The sequence below is a fragment of the Lates calcarifer genome, linkage group LG13 (assembly GCF_001640805.2).
Source record: "Lates calcarifer isolate ASB-BC8 linkage group LG13, TLL_Latcal_v3, whole genome shotgun sequence".
Taxonomy (NCBI): domain Eukaryota; kingdom Metazoa; phylum Chordata; class Actinopteri; family Centropomidae; genus Lates; species Lates calcarifer.
Genome location: NC_066845.1, coordinates 6,892,800 through 6,906,515, shown reverse-complemented (window position 1 = coordinate 6,906,515; position 13,716 = coordinate 6,892,800). Strand labels below are relative to the sequence as shown.

At 40.5% G+C, this 13,716-nt stretch overlaps 1 protein-coding gene across 6 annotated transcripts in view; it reads left to right on the top strand.

Annotated features, from left to right (window-relative positions):
• Window positions 1-13,716, top strand: part of aopep (aminopeptidase O (putative)) — a 72,638-nt gene that overhangs the window by 18,445 nt on the left and 40,477 nt on the right. For 4 of the 6 annotated variants that reach the window (XR_007814382.1, XM_018669237.2, XM_051074820.1 and 1 more), the window contains exons 7-11: window positions 3,846-4,050; window positions 5,130-5,236; window positions 10,849-10,951; window positions 11,183-11,290; window positions 11,840-11,883. Coding sequence is in view for 3 of the 6 variants with exons in the window: in XM_018669237.2 (XP_018524753.1) it covers window positions 3,846-4,050; window positions 5,130-5,236; window positions 10,849-10,951; window positions 11,183-11,290; window positions 11,840-11,883 (567 nt within the window). In the remaining 3 variants the exon portion in view is untranslated. Of the gene's footprint in view, window positions 1-3,845; window positions 4,051-5,129; window positions 5,237-10,848; window positions 10,952-11,182; window positions 11,291-11,839; window positions 11,888-13,716 lie in introns of all 6 variants that reach the window. The other 2 variants (XR_007814383.1, XR_007814384.1) reach the window with 2 other exon arrangements.

The window sequence follows — 13,716 nt, the reverse complement described above, 5'->3', positions numbered from 1 at the left end:
GTATTTTGGTGTGATATCATATGTTGAAAATCCTCTTGTGTAATTTGTGAAAAGCATCTTAACAACACCACAATAGCTCAGTTGTCCAGATGAGGAAGAGGGAGGGATGTTATTTTAATTTTAGCTTAGTGGTTTGGTGGTGAGAACAAAATCAGGAAATATTAATTTTGTGAACGTTTTGATCAAAGGATGTCAACAAGTGTGTGTGATTCAAAGATGTGGACTTAAAGTAGTATTTCAAGGAAATACAAAGTATTAGCGCGGTTTCTGAAAGTTTTGCAGTGTGCTCACTTAATGATTTGAGATTGATTGTAATTGTTGGTGTAATCAGCAGCTTTAGTAAATCATTTGTTTGTGAGTCACATTTGCTAATACAGAAGCAAAATACAGAATTCAGAAGCACACTGTGCCGTAAAGACAGTATTTGCTTACAATTTAATGTCTAATACCTCATTTGAAACAAACAGTGCTAGAATTGTAGATTGTTTATCAGATACAAACAATCATCCCCATAGCAGATTCATACATTCAGAGATGTAAGGTGGAGATATGCAGGTAGTACATGTGCGAAAGTCTTCCCATGCCTGTATCCATGACAGGTCCCTGATGTCAACTAATGTCAGTCAGTGTATCAGTGAACGTGAAAGATGCTGTTGTTATTCATCCCGACCATGGTGGGATGACACTATTTGTCACTGTAGTGATGGATTCCGCCTCCCTCAGAGGAGCATGTGCAAGTGCCGTCTCTGAAAGGCTGTCTTTGTGTTTCACACTCACTCGCTCACACACACAGACACACACAAACGCACTGCTGGAACTGACAACAAAGGCGTGCTTATCCAATTGTGGGGGAATAAGATTAGGCTACAAAGAAACTCATAAGGCTAATGTTAGCATCTCCTGCTCCAGTGAGAGCCTTTGTTTGTGTAATCAGGAAAAACATGGGATTAGATTTGAGATGCTGTCTCGGAAATGAAGCCCGTAAGACCCCATTGTATGATGTTGACATGTTCCTAAATAACACAAGGCTAGGGCTTGTCTTCTATCTGATAAAACAATCCTCGGGGAAATAAAGAGTAGTTGTGTCGTTCAGATATCCAATTTTGTTTTCCTCTAAAATAGACTCTCTGGAAGACCCGGCCTAACCTATGCCTTTACTCACTGTTTTCCTTTATAATTGACTTAGCTTGTCACCATAATTAGGTTATGGCAAGGACAGAAAATAACTCTTCTGTCATCTGGTGTTTTAAGATGCTAATCTTTCCTCGATGAGAGCAGCTCATTTTACAGCCTGCTATAATTTATCAACGGCACCAATATGCTGGTTTATTGTAGCTGTGGGAGTAAACTGTCAATCCAACAGGTGAAGTAATTGTGGCTGCTGTGTCTCAGCAGCTGGAAGCAGGATTGCTCTTTTAGGAGGGGAAAGCTGGCTAAAATGAAGTGAAACACAGAGATAAGGACATGTCTTCTGGAATGTAGAGATAACTTTAAAATATTTGCCACAGGGTGGTGTGACAATTTCAAAAAAACAAACAAACAAACAAACAAACAAAAAACACTTTTCAGTAGAGACCTGCAGTTTGCCATAAATTCTCCCACCAATGTCAGGTCAATGGTGGATGAGACACTTAAGATCTAGAGACTGTGAAAGGAACTCTAGACAGTCCGGTGTTGTTATATGGGCCAGGAGAGAGAGAGGGAGACCATTCATTTGCACCTCTGTGACCCCCTCTCGCATTCTTCTGCTGAAGAACAGCCTGCCTCTCACGCATAGTCGGCCCTAAGCCCCTCACGGCACCCAGACCCTGTTACATAAGAAAGAAAGTAAAGAATGCTCCAGAAAAGTCTTCAGCCATGACCTTGGCTTTGACAGAGCACTCCCGATTGGTCCTGTTCTACCAGTGCTGTCTCATGGTAAAAAAAAAGTCCCATGTGCTGTATTCCTGTGTCTACAGGAAGCTGAGAGTCTTGAGTACCAACATTTCACGCATTTGGTGTGTATAATCAAGAATGACACGGATGTTGTTGAAAATACAAGTTTAAAATGACAAATATGCAGTGTTGGTCTGTCTTGTCAGTCGGTTCACCACTCACCACGTGATGTATCCTACTGGTTTTGACGATTCCCTGACTTCATCTAGTGCTACCAACAGATAAACATTTGTGGTTTTGAGTGAAATGTCTCAAGAACTATTGCATTGACTGCCATGAAATTTGATACACACACTAATATTCCTCTCAGGATTAATTATATTAATTTTGGTGGGCCCTTGCTTTTCATCTAATGCAATCATCAGATCAAGTTTTTGTCATTTGATCAATACTAAACACCAAGCAGAGCTAATGACATTCCCATCATCCTCAGCTGTGCTTTGTGTATTGTGTGGATTAACTAATGTTAAAAGCTGCTAACGTGGTAAACATTATACTTGCTTAACATCAGTATGTTAGCATTGTCACTGACAACATGTTAGTGCAAAACACTGCACACTATAGCCCCACAGAGCTACTAGCAGTGCTGTATAACTCCTATTCTTCATATTCTAGTATCTGAATGTGTGTGGAGCTGTGCCAATCCTATTTCAGCAGCTCTGTATTCTCTGCTGGCAGGCAATGTGGAGTACAAAAAACTTTCCAAAGCCTTGTCAAACCTAAAATTTACTACCTTAATTGAGAAGAAAGGAAAAGTAGAGGGAAAGAACCAAAGTCCTAATTTAGACTTTTTAAAATCAGATATCAACAATGGACATTAAGGGAAACCCATTATCTATATACTGTAGAATAGTATTTACCAACTCACATTTGCTAACCATTTCCCCTCCAATTTTAGTTGGCTCAGAGCTTTGATAGTGTTCTTATTGGCTAAAAAGCTTAATGGGGCTTTTGAATTGTTGTTTTATCCCTCTGTACAAGCAGAAAAAGCCTCTAATCTTTGATATCACTAAGAGCACTTTAATGGTTTTTGTATATTTTGGTATCTGAATGTATATGTATGATCTGTTTACAGGAGTGCATATAGGTAAACACAAGTTTCAATACTTATAACCTTTATTCTAAAAGTTTATCATAACCATAATTTAAATTTCCATGTGATAATTAACTTAATTGCCCAATAAATCAGTCATGGATATATAATGATTACAGACAGCTATAATTTTCTAAATATAGTCATATGCTAGAGTCTGTTCTCAGTCCTTTTCTTTCCACCTCCATAAAGATCTTGAAAGAGTAAGGATTTGGTTTCTAATTATCTTTTCTTGTAAAAAATCATGACAACTTCTAAACCCTCTTTAAACCTTAAATTCGCAGCATTGCCTTGAAGTCACAAAGTGAAAGAGGAGGAGTGGGAGCCATAAAGCCACCCAGCCTTGATAAATCTTCAACAATTGCACAAAACCTCTCAAAATTGCAAATCGCACTCAATTTATTTTACCCATTGTTGGTTGATGATTTCAGTCCGGGGAACATAATGTGCAGGGCAGTTAGGTTTGGCAAGAATGCTTGATGAGTAAAGCTGCCCTTTACAAAATGTAATGTAGAGGATGGAGAGAGGGATGGGCAGTAAGTGATCATAGGTGTGGGACATTACCTCACAGATTCTTTGATGTTTTTGGAGGGTGGTACAGTATGTCTTCATCTCTCTTTGGTTTTGTCTTCTCTGTATTTACTTGTCTTTCTCTTACTTCCTGAACCTCTTCTATTGTAAAAACATTTTCATTTCCCCATCTTTTAATCCCCCTTACTCCCTCATTTACTTCTCACTACTTTCCTCCCTTTTATAATTTATATCTGCCTTTAACCCCTTTTGTTCATCCTTTATGTCTGTAATTTGTCTTCCCCAGCCCCCATATAATTTTCCTGTCCCAGAGCGTGTTGTGTGCCGGCTCTGGAGAGAACAGCCTGTCTCTATGTGGGTCCCGGCTGTGCCATGAGATCGCCCACTCCTGGTTCGGCCTGGTTATCGGAGCCAGAGACTGGACTGAGGAATGGATCAGTGAGGGCTTTGCCACCTACCTGGAGGACATCATCTGGGCCCACACACAACAAGTACAGTACAACAACAAGCACATTTTTGTTTTTACACTTAATTTCTTTCTTATTATCTAGAAGTACTACTACATAGTATGATCCAGCACCTTCATACCATTAATATCACGCAACAGCTCAGGGAAACACAGGTTGACATTCCAACCTTCCATTTCCACAACTTTTTGCGCCAGGATTTTACTGTTGCGGTTGGAATGCATGTCAAGTAGAGTTTGCCATTACATTGCTGTCATAAAACCATACATCAAGCACACAAGGAAACAGTTTATAAAAACACCAATCCAAGTCCCAGTGCAGAAAAGAACAAACAAAGAAAGGTCAGAGGAGTTGGCCAAACAAAATGAAAGGGTAAAGAAGTTCCTGGGGCCAACCACAAAATAAACCATCCAACCCAAACCTCCCAAGCTACTAAAACCTTAGTGGACCAAGCTGAAGAACACAAGGGTTGTGACAAAGAACTACTGCCACCTACTCCTCAAAAATGTGAAAATATTTCAATTTTAAAGAAGTTGATCAAAGGCAAAAAAAAAAAAAAAAATGTCTCTACCAGTTTGGAGGTTGTGCACTTCACACTGCTCCAGACATCCCTCTAATGCCTGAGCCAGGCAGGGACTGGTAGCCTGGTAATTAAGGATACCTGAAAAAAGGATAAGATAAACAACAGGACAAAGGAAGAGGGTGTAGCGTTGGTATGAATCCATTGCTTGCAGCACTGACTTCAACTCTGATCCGGGAGATCTAATCCTCCTACTTACTTTCCCACACCATCTAGAGTTACGCAAATGTTTTTCTTGTGTCTATGCTGTTTAATCATGTCACATTTGTGATATGCTTGAGCCTGCCACTGAGGAAATTGGTTTAAGTAGTCTTGTTATGGCTGTCATAATCAATAAGACACAGTGACAGAGAGGGTGATCAGTGCTGCTTTTATCAAGATATTAATGTGCATTTGATTTTTCATTTAATCTCTTTCTTGATGTTTTTGCTGATGAAATTTATTTATATTTTCCTCCTCTGATTTCTTTGCTCTGCCTTAACCCTTTCCTTTACATCATTTCAACTGTCCATATCTCTTCCAGCTCTCCGTACGAGAATCAGCAGAGCAGTCTGACCTGAAGGCACTGCTGAGGTGGAGACGACTCTCTGATGAGCTGCAGAACTCAGAGGAGGAACTTCAGATCCTCAGGTGTGTGTCTCTCATTGGTCCAGCCTGTCTTTTTATTTATATTTATATTATATTTAGATTTTAATCATATATATTTAAGAAGTTTACTGAACCACCCCAGAGGAAATATCCTCCCACATCACTGAGTGTTAGTATAAAAACACAATTACTCTGGTATCAGTACTTAACATACTCGTACATACTCATACATGATTTTAAAACAAGCTCTACTTCCATGTCTTAGTGGCCTCAACTGCAGACACCCATTTTTTACTGATCTATATCAGATCATTTACCCTGTTAAATATGCATTAAAACAACTGTTAGTGACCACCATCGAGTCTCTTATTTTACATTAATTCCATTAATTTGTTCAAGGCAGACATTCGTAATTATCACAGTTTCAAGTCACCAATGGCACACCTAGAACATTACTGCACCAAATGTAGTATGGTGACTATTAGCTTTTTGAAAAATCCAACGTCGAACCACAAGAAATATTAATCCGATTTTAGGGAAGTGAGAGGATGTGTGAATGCGTTGCATTTACTTATAACAAAATCCCCATGACAAAAATGCAGTTTACTTTTTTTTAGGTTATAGTATTGTGTCTGCACGTGTAGACACACGTGAGCGCAGGGTATATGCATTCCAGGGGTACAGGTGTGGCAGGTGTGGCAGCAGAGTATATCCAGGTGTACTGTACTGTCATGTCTTAGAAAAGCTCTGCAAACGAGCGCAGGGAGCACGAACAAACACACAAACTTTTCATTTGATCCTGACAATGTGGGACCCACACCCTGTTTGTTTTATCAAGGGTGGAAGCGCAGTGTCATCAGGGGATTATGGTTGTAAACCCCAGCAAGTTAACTCTTTAATGGTGACAATGCGAACACTTGTTAGCATTGTGCATTTCATATTGTATCTCTCCCTTTGAATAAAATTAAAAAAAAAAAAAAAAACCTCTTCACTGGAGATGACACTTCACGCCTGTATGAGGCCGTACAGTAAATCAATGTGCTATTGATTTCATGGCACTTCTGCTTGGCACTAACTTCCAACTATGTCACTTCACTAATAATGTGTTGTCATCACACAATTGAAACACTTATGAATTAATAGTACTTAGAAGTCAAAGCAATTCAGTTTGTCCTAAATAGTGTAAGATATGTTAGTGAAGCTCTTCAGCTCTAGTGATAAAGATTTTACTCATTTGTTACTGGTAAGAACTGTCCTCATGGGTTTAAAAGGTTTCAGTGCTTCAAGGGTGACTGTGTTTGGAAACATGTAACTCTTTACATACTGAAATACTGATAATGTCAAGTGTATGTTGTAAATTATACATTTTCACGCTTGTGGCATGAAGTTGCCACAAGGTCTTGAAATTGGTAGCTGTGTGTGAGTGAAAGGGTTAAACATGTACTTGAAAGCTGTGTCTGTCTCACGGTGTTCCCCTATAAGGCAGACACACGGGTGACTTGGAGGATCGGGATTAGGTTTCTCTGCACCTGACAGGGTTAAGTCAACAACATAAAACTAACATCTGAAAAATGCAAATAGTACATACACTCACACATACACACAGACATACCTGCCCCATATGCATGGATGCATACATTTTGACTGATTATGTTACATGAAAGCACATTAGTATTGAAAAGACGAGTATTTGCTTAAGTGGCACCTATGGAAATGCCATTTCTTAATCCTCACATCTCTTAAAGCAATTGCAAGGCATGCTGAGACATAACTCTGCTCACACATTATCTTAATGAGTCAGGTACAGCTTTTAACTTTTTCTACTCCTATCAACAGGTAGATTTTAGTGGAGCTCTGTACTATTATTATTACTAAGTCAGTATTGTTGTATTGTTTATCTACTTCCATTCTAGTCACATCATGATGATACTGTATGAATATCAAATTGTGTCATCATTTGACAAAATTGTGGGTAACTCTTTATGTTATGGGTCTATCATTTCTGAATTATTTCCTTATAATTTTCACTAAGCTGCCTGGAAAAGAACTATGTAATTTTTGTCAGTCAGTGTTCAATTATATCCAATTTTGGCTGTGTAACCTAGAGAGTCTTTTAGTGCAGAGCAGGTCAGCTGCCAGCAACATGCAAAAATGCAACATCTACCCACAGGAAAGCATACAATTCAGCACATGTTCATATAGGAATGAAGCTTCCAAAATGAGTAATGACTGAATATGTTCTTGTGTTTAAATGGGGCAGTCCTTTTAAAAGAAATGTTTTCCCTAAAATAAGTAGCAAATTACAGTTAGTTCTTTCCAAGAAACTTCCCATGAAAATTAGCAAGAAATGAGCTGGAAATTACAGACCCATAAATAAAGTTTGTTGTCCAAATTAAAGTTTTGAAACAAAAAAAATACTTGAAAAAGGCAACAAAATTAGTTATTGGTGTTTTTGTTTTACATGTGAGTTTCGTCTGATGCTGTGCACTACAGTCAGGATTCATTTCATTTGATCATTTTTGACCTTCCAAAAAAAAAAAAAAATCTCCACACTAAGGTTTACTTGCTTCCTGGATATTCCACTGACATTGTCCTAATCACTGACCTTTGACCCCTTCCCAGCTGACTGTTTGACCAGTCTGGTGTTCACAGACAGCTGATGGTGTCCACTTCCATGTTCATTCAGTCTTTTATTTCCTCTCTCTTCAGTCTCTCTTCATTTGATTATTTTGTATATATTTTATCTATTTTCCATATCAAGATCTCTGTCGAAATCTGGAAAACCTTTTTATTAACATTGTGATATCGGTTTCAATCATATCTCCTTGCCTTAAATGAAACATGAGGGGCATTGGAAGGTCAGTTGCAACCAAGATCTTAGTGTACTCCAAAGTTGGGAACAAGCCATGCTGCTTTTTGATGTGGTTTGGACTCTCTGTATGTCCAAGTCCTCATGTGGCTCCGTTAGCATTACAACTGTGCAGAAACATAATATGAATAAACACAAACTGGTTGTCAGAATGCACAGCAAAACGTTAGAGAGGACCCGGTAAAGGGAAGGGAAGCGCCTGTGAGATTTACAGAGACATACGCACAACCCCCTCACCAGTTTACACACATACGCACAAATAAAGGCTAAATGGCAGGTTGTGCTTTCCAAGTTCAGTGGGTCACAATCGACACCCCGTGATCCAGCAGGGGCCCCAGTGGCCAGTGTTTATCAGTCCATTTCAGATGAGTTATATTTAGGGCAGCCTGGGCCAGACGCCATTCTCCCTGCTGATTTACTGGGCTGCTGGGAGTGCTGCTCTACCTTATCCGGTTTCCACAGTCAACCCAGTGTAATTTGTCAGGATATGGCTTGCGGAGCTATAAACCTCTGTGTGTGAGCGTGCGTGTGTTTGTGTGTGTGTGTGTCTGCATGTGTGCGTTTGACATTAAGTTCTGTCAGTAATAGCTCCTGATTTCCTCCCGCTCTTTTTCTCTCTCTCAATCTCAGACACACCCAGGTGTATGCGTGGCTACACACACACACACACACACACACACACACACACACAGACACACACAGACACAGACAAACACCCTCCCTCTCACACACATGGCCTACGAGTCAGATAAGAGCACCATTTATTCTGAAATACATTGAGCTATTGTGTGATTCTCCAAGGCAGCGAGCAGCGATTCCGATTAAAGCGGTAGTAAATCATCTCTGACAAAGAGGGACAGGTGAAAGACAGGGATTTACACATCCATACATCCCTGGGCTGGACAGTGGGAAGGGTGGAGTTCCTTTGTCTAACGCGACGGTGATGGATCAACATTTTTCCTCTCCCTGATTTGCCCGTCGGTTTCTCTTGACGCACGAATCGGACACATTTTCTCTCCTGGAAATACATGGTCATTGTTTTTGTCTCTTTCCCCAGTCCCTCTTTTTCTCTGTACCCCTCTGTCTGACATGCACACACATAATATTTCCCAGGGATATGGCACATCCCGCTGTTGTAGAAAGAGTCTATTTCATCTTATCAGCAGCAACAGACAGATATGGGCACTACAGGCAGGAGACTGGACATGGAGTGAGTTAAAAAAAAATGACTGCATGATTTTTAAAAAGGGAAGATATTATGGCTACGATGTAAGGGGAACAAGTTAATGAGCCATTTTCCAACATTTAAGACAAACATTATACTTTATAATGTGAGTTTTCGCCTGTCGCCCCCGTGTTTTACAAATGTGTTTTATTGTTAATCCATATGTCCAGCAGCATATTGGCAGCTTTCAATGTACGGACACTGAGGATCATTACTAAGATGTTCCGAAATGGATTTTCCCAAACCAGGTCATTGGTATTGAGATTTTTCTCACACGTAACATTTATGTGACATGCAAGCACACACACAAGTAGGAACACACCCTCATAGGCATGATGAAAGTCCTTGTAAGAGTGTCCAGTTGAATTTAGAAATTCCAGGAAGCTGATGACTTCCTCTCTCAGTCCACTGAGCAAGCCAAACATTCCCGTCTATCTCCTGTCCTCGATTTCTCCCACATCTCCTCCTCCTCTTCTCGTCCTCGGCCCTAATCTACTTCATCACCTCCCCACCCCCACACACACCCATACCCTCTGTCCCTGCTCTTCTGCTAGCCATGCCTGGACAAAGACTCAAATAGATCAAATATTTGACCAACTTGTGGCTCACAGCTGCAGCCTAACTTGAAAAGATTAATCATTGAAGTCTTACTTCACACATGAATCTGTGTGAATAAGAATTTGAATGTGTGGTCTGCCTGATCATCTGTCTGTGTGTGTGTGTATGTGTGTGTGTGTCTGGTCCTGTCATGAAGCGGTTCCTGTGGAAACTAGCCAGTGATGAAGGGTGTATTGATTGGTGGGCCAGGCGCCTTGCGTATCGACTTGGCAGGAGGGTGATCCTTCAAGGCCTTCCTATTGGCACACTGAGTTAATCTGCTCAGCTTGATCAATACGGGCTAACTGAAACTATCATTGCACAGCATCCCACGTCAGTGCTCTGTTTGTTTGGCTTTCATTGGTTTTATGTGTGTTTGTCTGCGTGTTTTGTGGAGGTTGAAGGGATGATTTGTATCTGTGTGACAGGGAAAGTGAAACCTAGAGCATGGCTCTTTTGTGCCCGCAGACAGGGGTAGCTAGGTATTTTTTTTTTTTTGTGGAAGTGTTATATGTTCGCTCAGTGAGTCATGGGCAGTAAAGTCGGAGCGCGGTACTGTGAGGTCATATAAACACTATAGCGTGCTATTATAAATCTGCAGCTTGATTTCCAGCCTCCCTCAGGCAAAGTACGGCAACTTGGCAATGTGTTCACCATTGAGAGGACTGGCTGAGTGGCTGGATTTAGTGTTGCTGACGGTGTAGTCTTGCTCTGTAGAAAATGTGGTTTCCTGCAACTAAAATGTCTGTAAGAGTGGGATAAAATAAAAACTCTGCGCTCAGGTTCTCTTAACACCATCTCACTCTGTTTTTGCCATTCTGTCTTTCTACCTGCCTGCATTATTTCCTGTTGACAGACTGTGTGTGCTAAATATCTCCCTCTGTGTGCTATTTGCTCATCTTCTTACCTGCCTTATCTCCCTGTGTGTATTTTTGTTTCTCTGTTGTATGTGTTCTCCTGCAGACCCAACATGGAGAACACTGGTCAGGTCAGTGAGTCTGGCTCCTCCACAGTTAAACACGCCCTCAACCCGGACAAAACCTTCATGCAAGTTCACTACCTCAAGGTGAGAGACTGATGTGGTAAAAGCAGCAAGGAGAGGCAGGAAATGGGGGAAGGAGGGAGATGGGGGAAAAAAGGGGAACAAAGGGCTATAGAACAAATCCGGGCTAAAAAAAAAAGTCCCCCTCTTTGTTAGGTGTGCTTGGAATGGATATAGATGTTGCTGCAAAGTTTCTCTGCATTGTCTTTGATGGATCATGCTTTGTTATCTTTATTTGTCTTGTCCTTTGTCCAGGGTTACTTCCTCCTCAGGTACTTGGCCAGTCAGGTGGGAGAGCAACAATTCATTGACTTCTTCAGGTTATTTGTGAAGAAATACCACGGGCAACTCATTTTGTCTCAGGTGAGGTTGTAGTGTGGGAAATTCATTTTTACTTCATTAACTTAATGGAGAATCTCGATGTTGACTCGCTCCTACCTCAGAGGCTGTTAATAAAACCAGAGCTCAGATTTGAACTGTTTTAATATGACCTGTCTCTGAGGTGCAATGTTATTTCCATAAATTAATTGGGGGCTGATGTGAGCTTGATTGCCACAGTGTTAAAAAACAGTTGAAAATGCTCCAGCAGCTTTTCAAATTGATGACCGTACATCAGCTCAGCCACATATGTTTATTCTGCTGGGGCCATGAGGCTGAGTGATCACACCTGGAAGTCTGTGTATGTGTGTGTGTGTCCATGTGTGTGTGATATGAGACGAGTTCCACCTGGCTCCTGTTTCTTCAGTGGCAGGTTGAGTCTTCCCACTAAATAATGGATGTAACATAAACACTGTTTGACCTTGTACTCCTGACTTAAGATCAGGTATGCCTTTCTCTTTCTTTTTTTTTCTTCTTCCCACACCTCCCTAAATGCCTCCATTTCTGTCTGTCTTTTTTTTTCTTTTCGGGCAGGATTTCCTGCGAATGCTGCTGATTACCTTTCCCGACATGGAGAGGTATGTAAGTGGCTTTGAATAATTGCTTACAGTATAATTCATGAATAATGAAAAATGTCTTGATGCATTATAACAACTTTGGTTTGGGCTCAAGTAGCGGTAGCCTGCTTTCCAGTTCCAGAGAAATTAGAGAAATGTTATTCATCAGTTTTCCATTTTAACATAGCTGTATAACTTTTTTTTTTCAACAAGCGATTTGTTAGACGATTTAATGTCAAATACATGAGCATGTGTTGATTTGGCCTCTGTTCTTTGACTAACTTGGTCCTGCTGTGGAAACATGGCCAGAAAAAGCTCCCAACACCAATCCTGTTAAGAGAGCAGTCTCATCCACTCTCATATTAATTGAAGTGTAAAAGGATAACTGCTCCTCCTGCTCTCCTCCTCTCTAATTTTCTCTCTCCCTCTCTGCGCTCGCTTAATCATTCAGTTCTCTATTTCTCCTGATTGCCTCATTAACCTCTTCTTCTGCCTGTCTCGCCGTTCCTCTTTTCCTCCCCGTCTGTCTTTCACTTTGTTTCTCCCATCCTCAACCCTTGTTCTTTTTTTTTTTTTTTTTTTTAACTCCACTCTTCCTCAGCACCCCTTTTGTCAGCTCTGAAAGTTGACTTTTTTTTTTCTTTTCCTTTTCTGTCACGTGGAGTGTGCTGCTGGGCTGGCAGAGATTGACTGGATTAAACAGAGGGAGTTGGAGACAGTCAATATTTGGATCTGATGCCTCTTTCAGTAAACAGCCCACTAGAAGAGCAAGGTTTAGGATTAGACATTCTAGACAGGGCACAGGGTCAAATATCCTGCCCATTCCCTAGACTAAATGATCCAAACATCATAATTATAAGACTAAGCGTAAAAATCATTAACACACATAAAAAAAATCAATACATTCATTGATTTATGTTAATAAGAAGCCACTATTTTCCAGGAACCAAAGTCACTCTTTCTAAAAGACAGTATGTTCTCCTGTTGAAACGAAATAACCAGTAAAATGAAGTAAGGTTTCTGATCTCAGCATGAAAAAACTGGTGGGTACATGTTTCGTCTGCTTTCATGAGACATACCACTTACTTCTATCTAGTCCTATTCTATCCTTCTCTATACGACAGGTCGTGTGGTGTATTAACTGCATTAACTGTTTGTTTGCCACAGAAGAGAACTACACTCACATAATCCCTTGTAATCCTACTTTATGGTGTCTCACTGTTGGTGTGGCAGATGTTTAGTCTTTATGTATATGGTGTCTATGATTCAGCTCCACAAGCCAAGAGCAGGAAGGTTCTTTGTGGTAAAATCCCCAGTGATGTTCTTACTGTCCAGTTTCTGGGCAAATCGGTACTTAATTGGGAATATTACCTCTTTTAGTACACTGTAGAGTATAAAGAGATTTTTATGGGCTTCAATCTACCCAAGGCCCACTTTCCATCTGCCAAAGTTGTCAGCAAATATACAATGGGAAATGACGCAGTAGGACACTTTACTAATGTGTGTGGAAGCAAGGAGCACAGGCTTGACCTTGCAGCAAAAACGTCAGTCTCTCTAAACCATTTTTAGCCACACTTGCAGCGGTGTGGCTCAGTGTTGGTCAGTCTGTAAATTGGTCTGTTGGCGTGCTGTTCGGGCACTTCAGTCCAAAGTGAAATACCTCAACAGCTATTGGATGGATTGCCTTTAAATTTTTGGCACAATTATTGGAAGTCTGCACAAGATGAATCCTTAGCATGGTAACATTAGCCTTCGGCTCAAAGCTCAAAGTACACGCTGTAAAAGATGACAGATTTGTGGCCATCACGTTGTCATGGGAAACAAGAAAAGAAAAAAATGTATATCTATGCAATT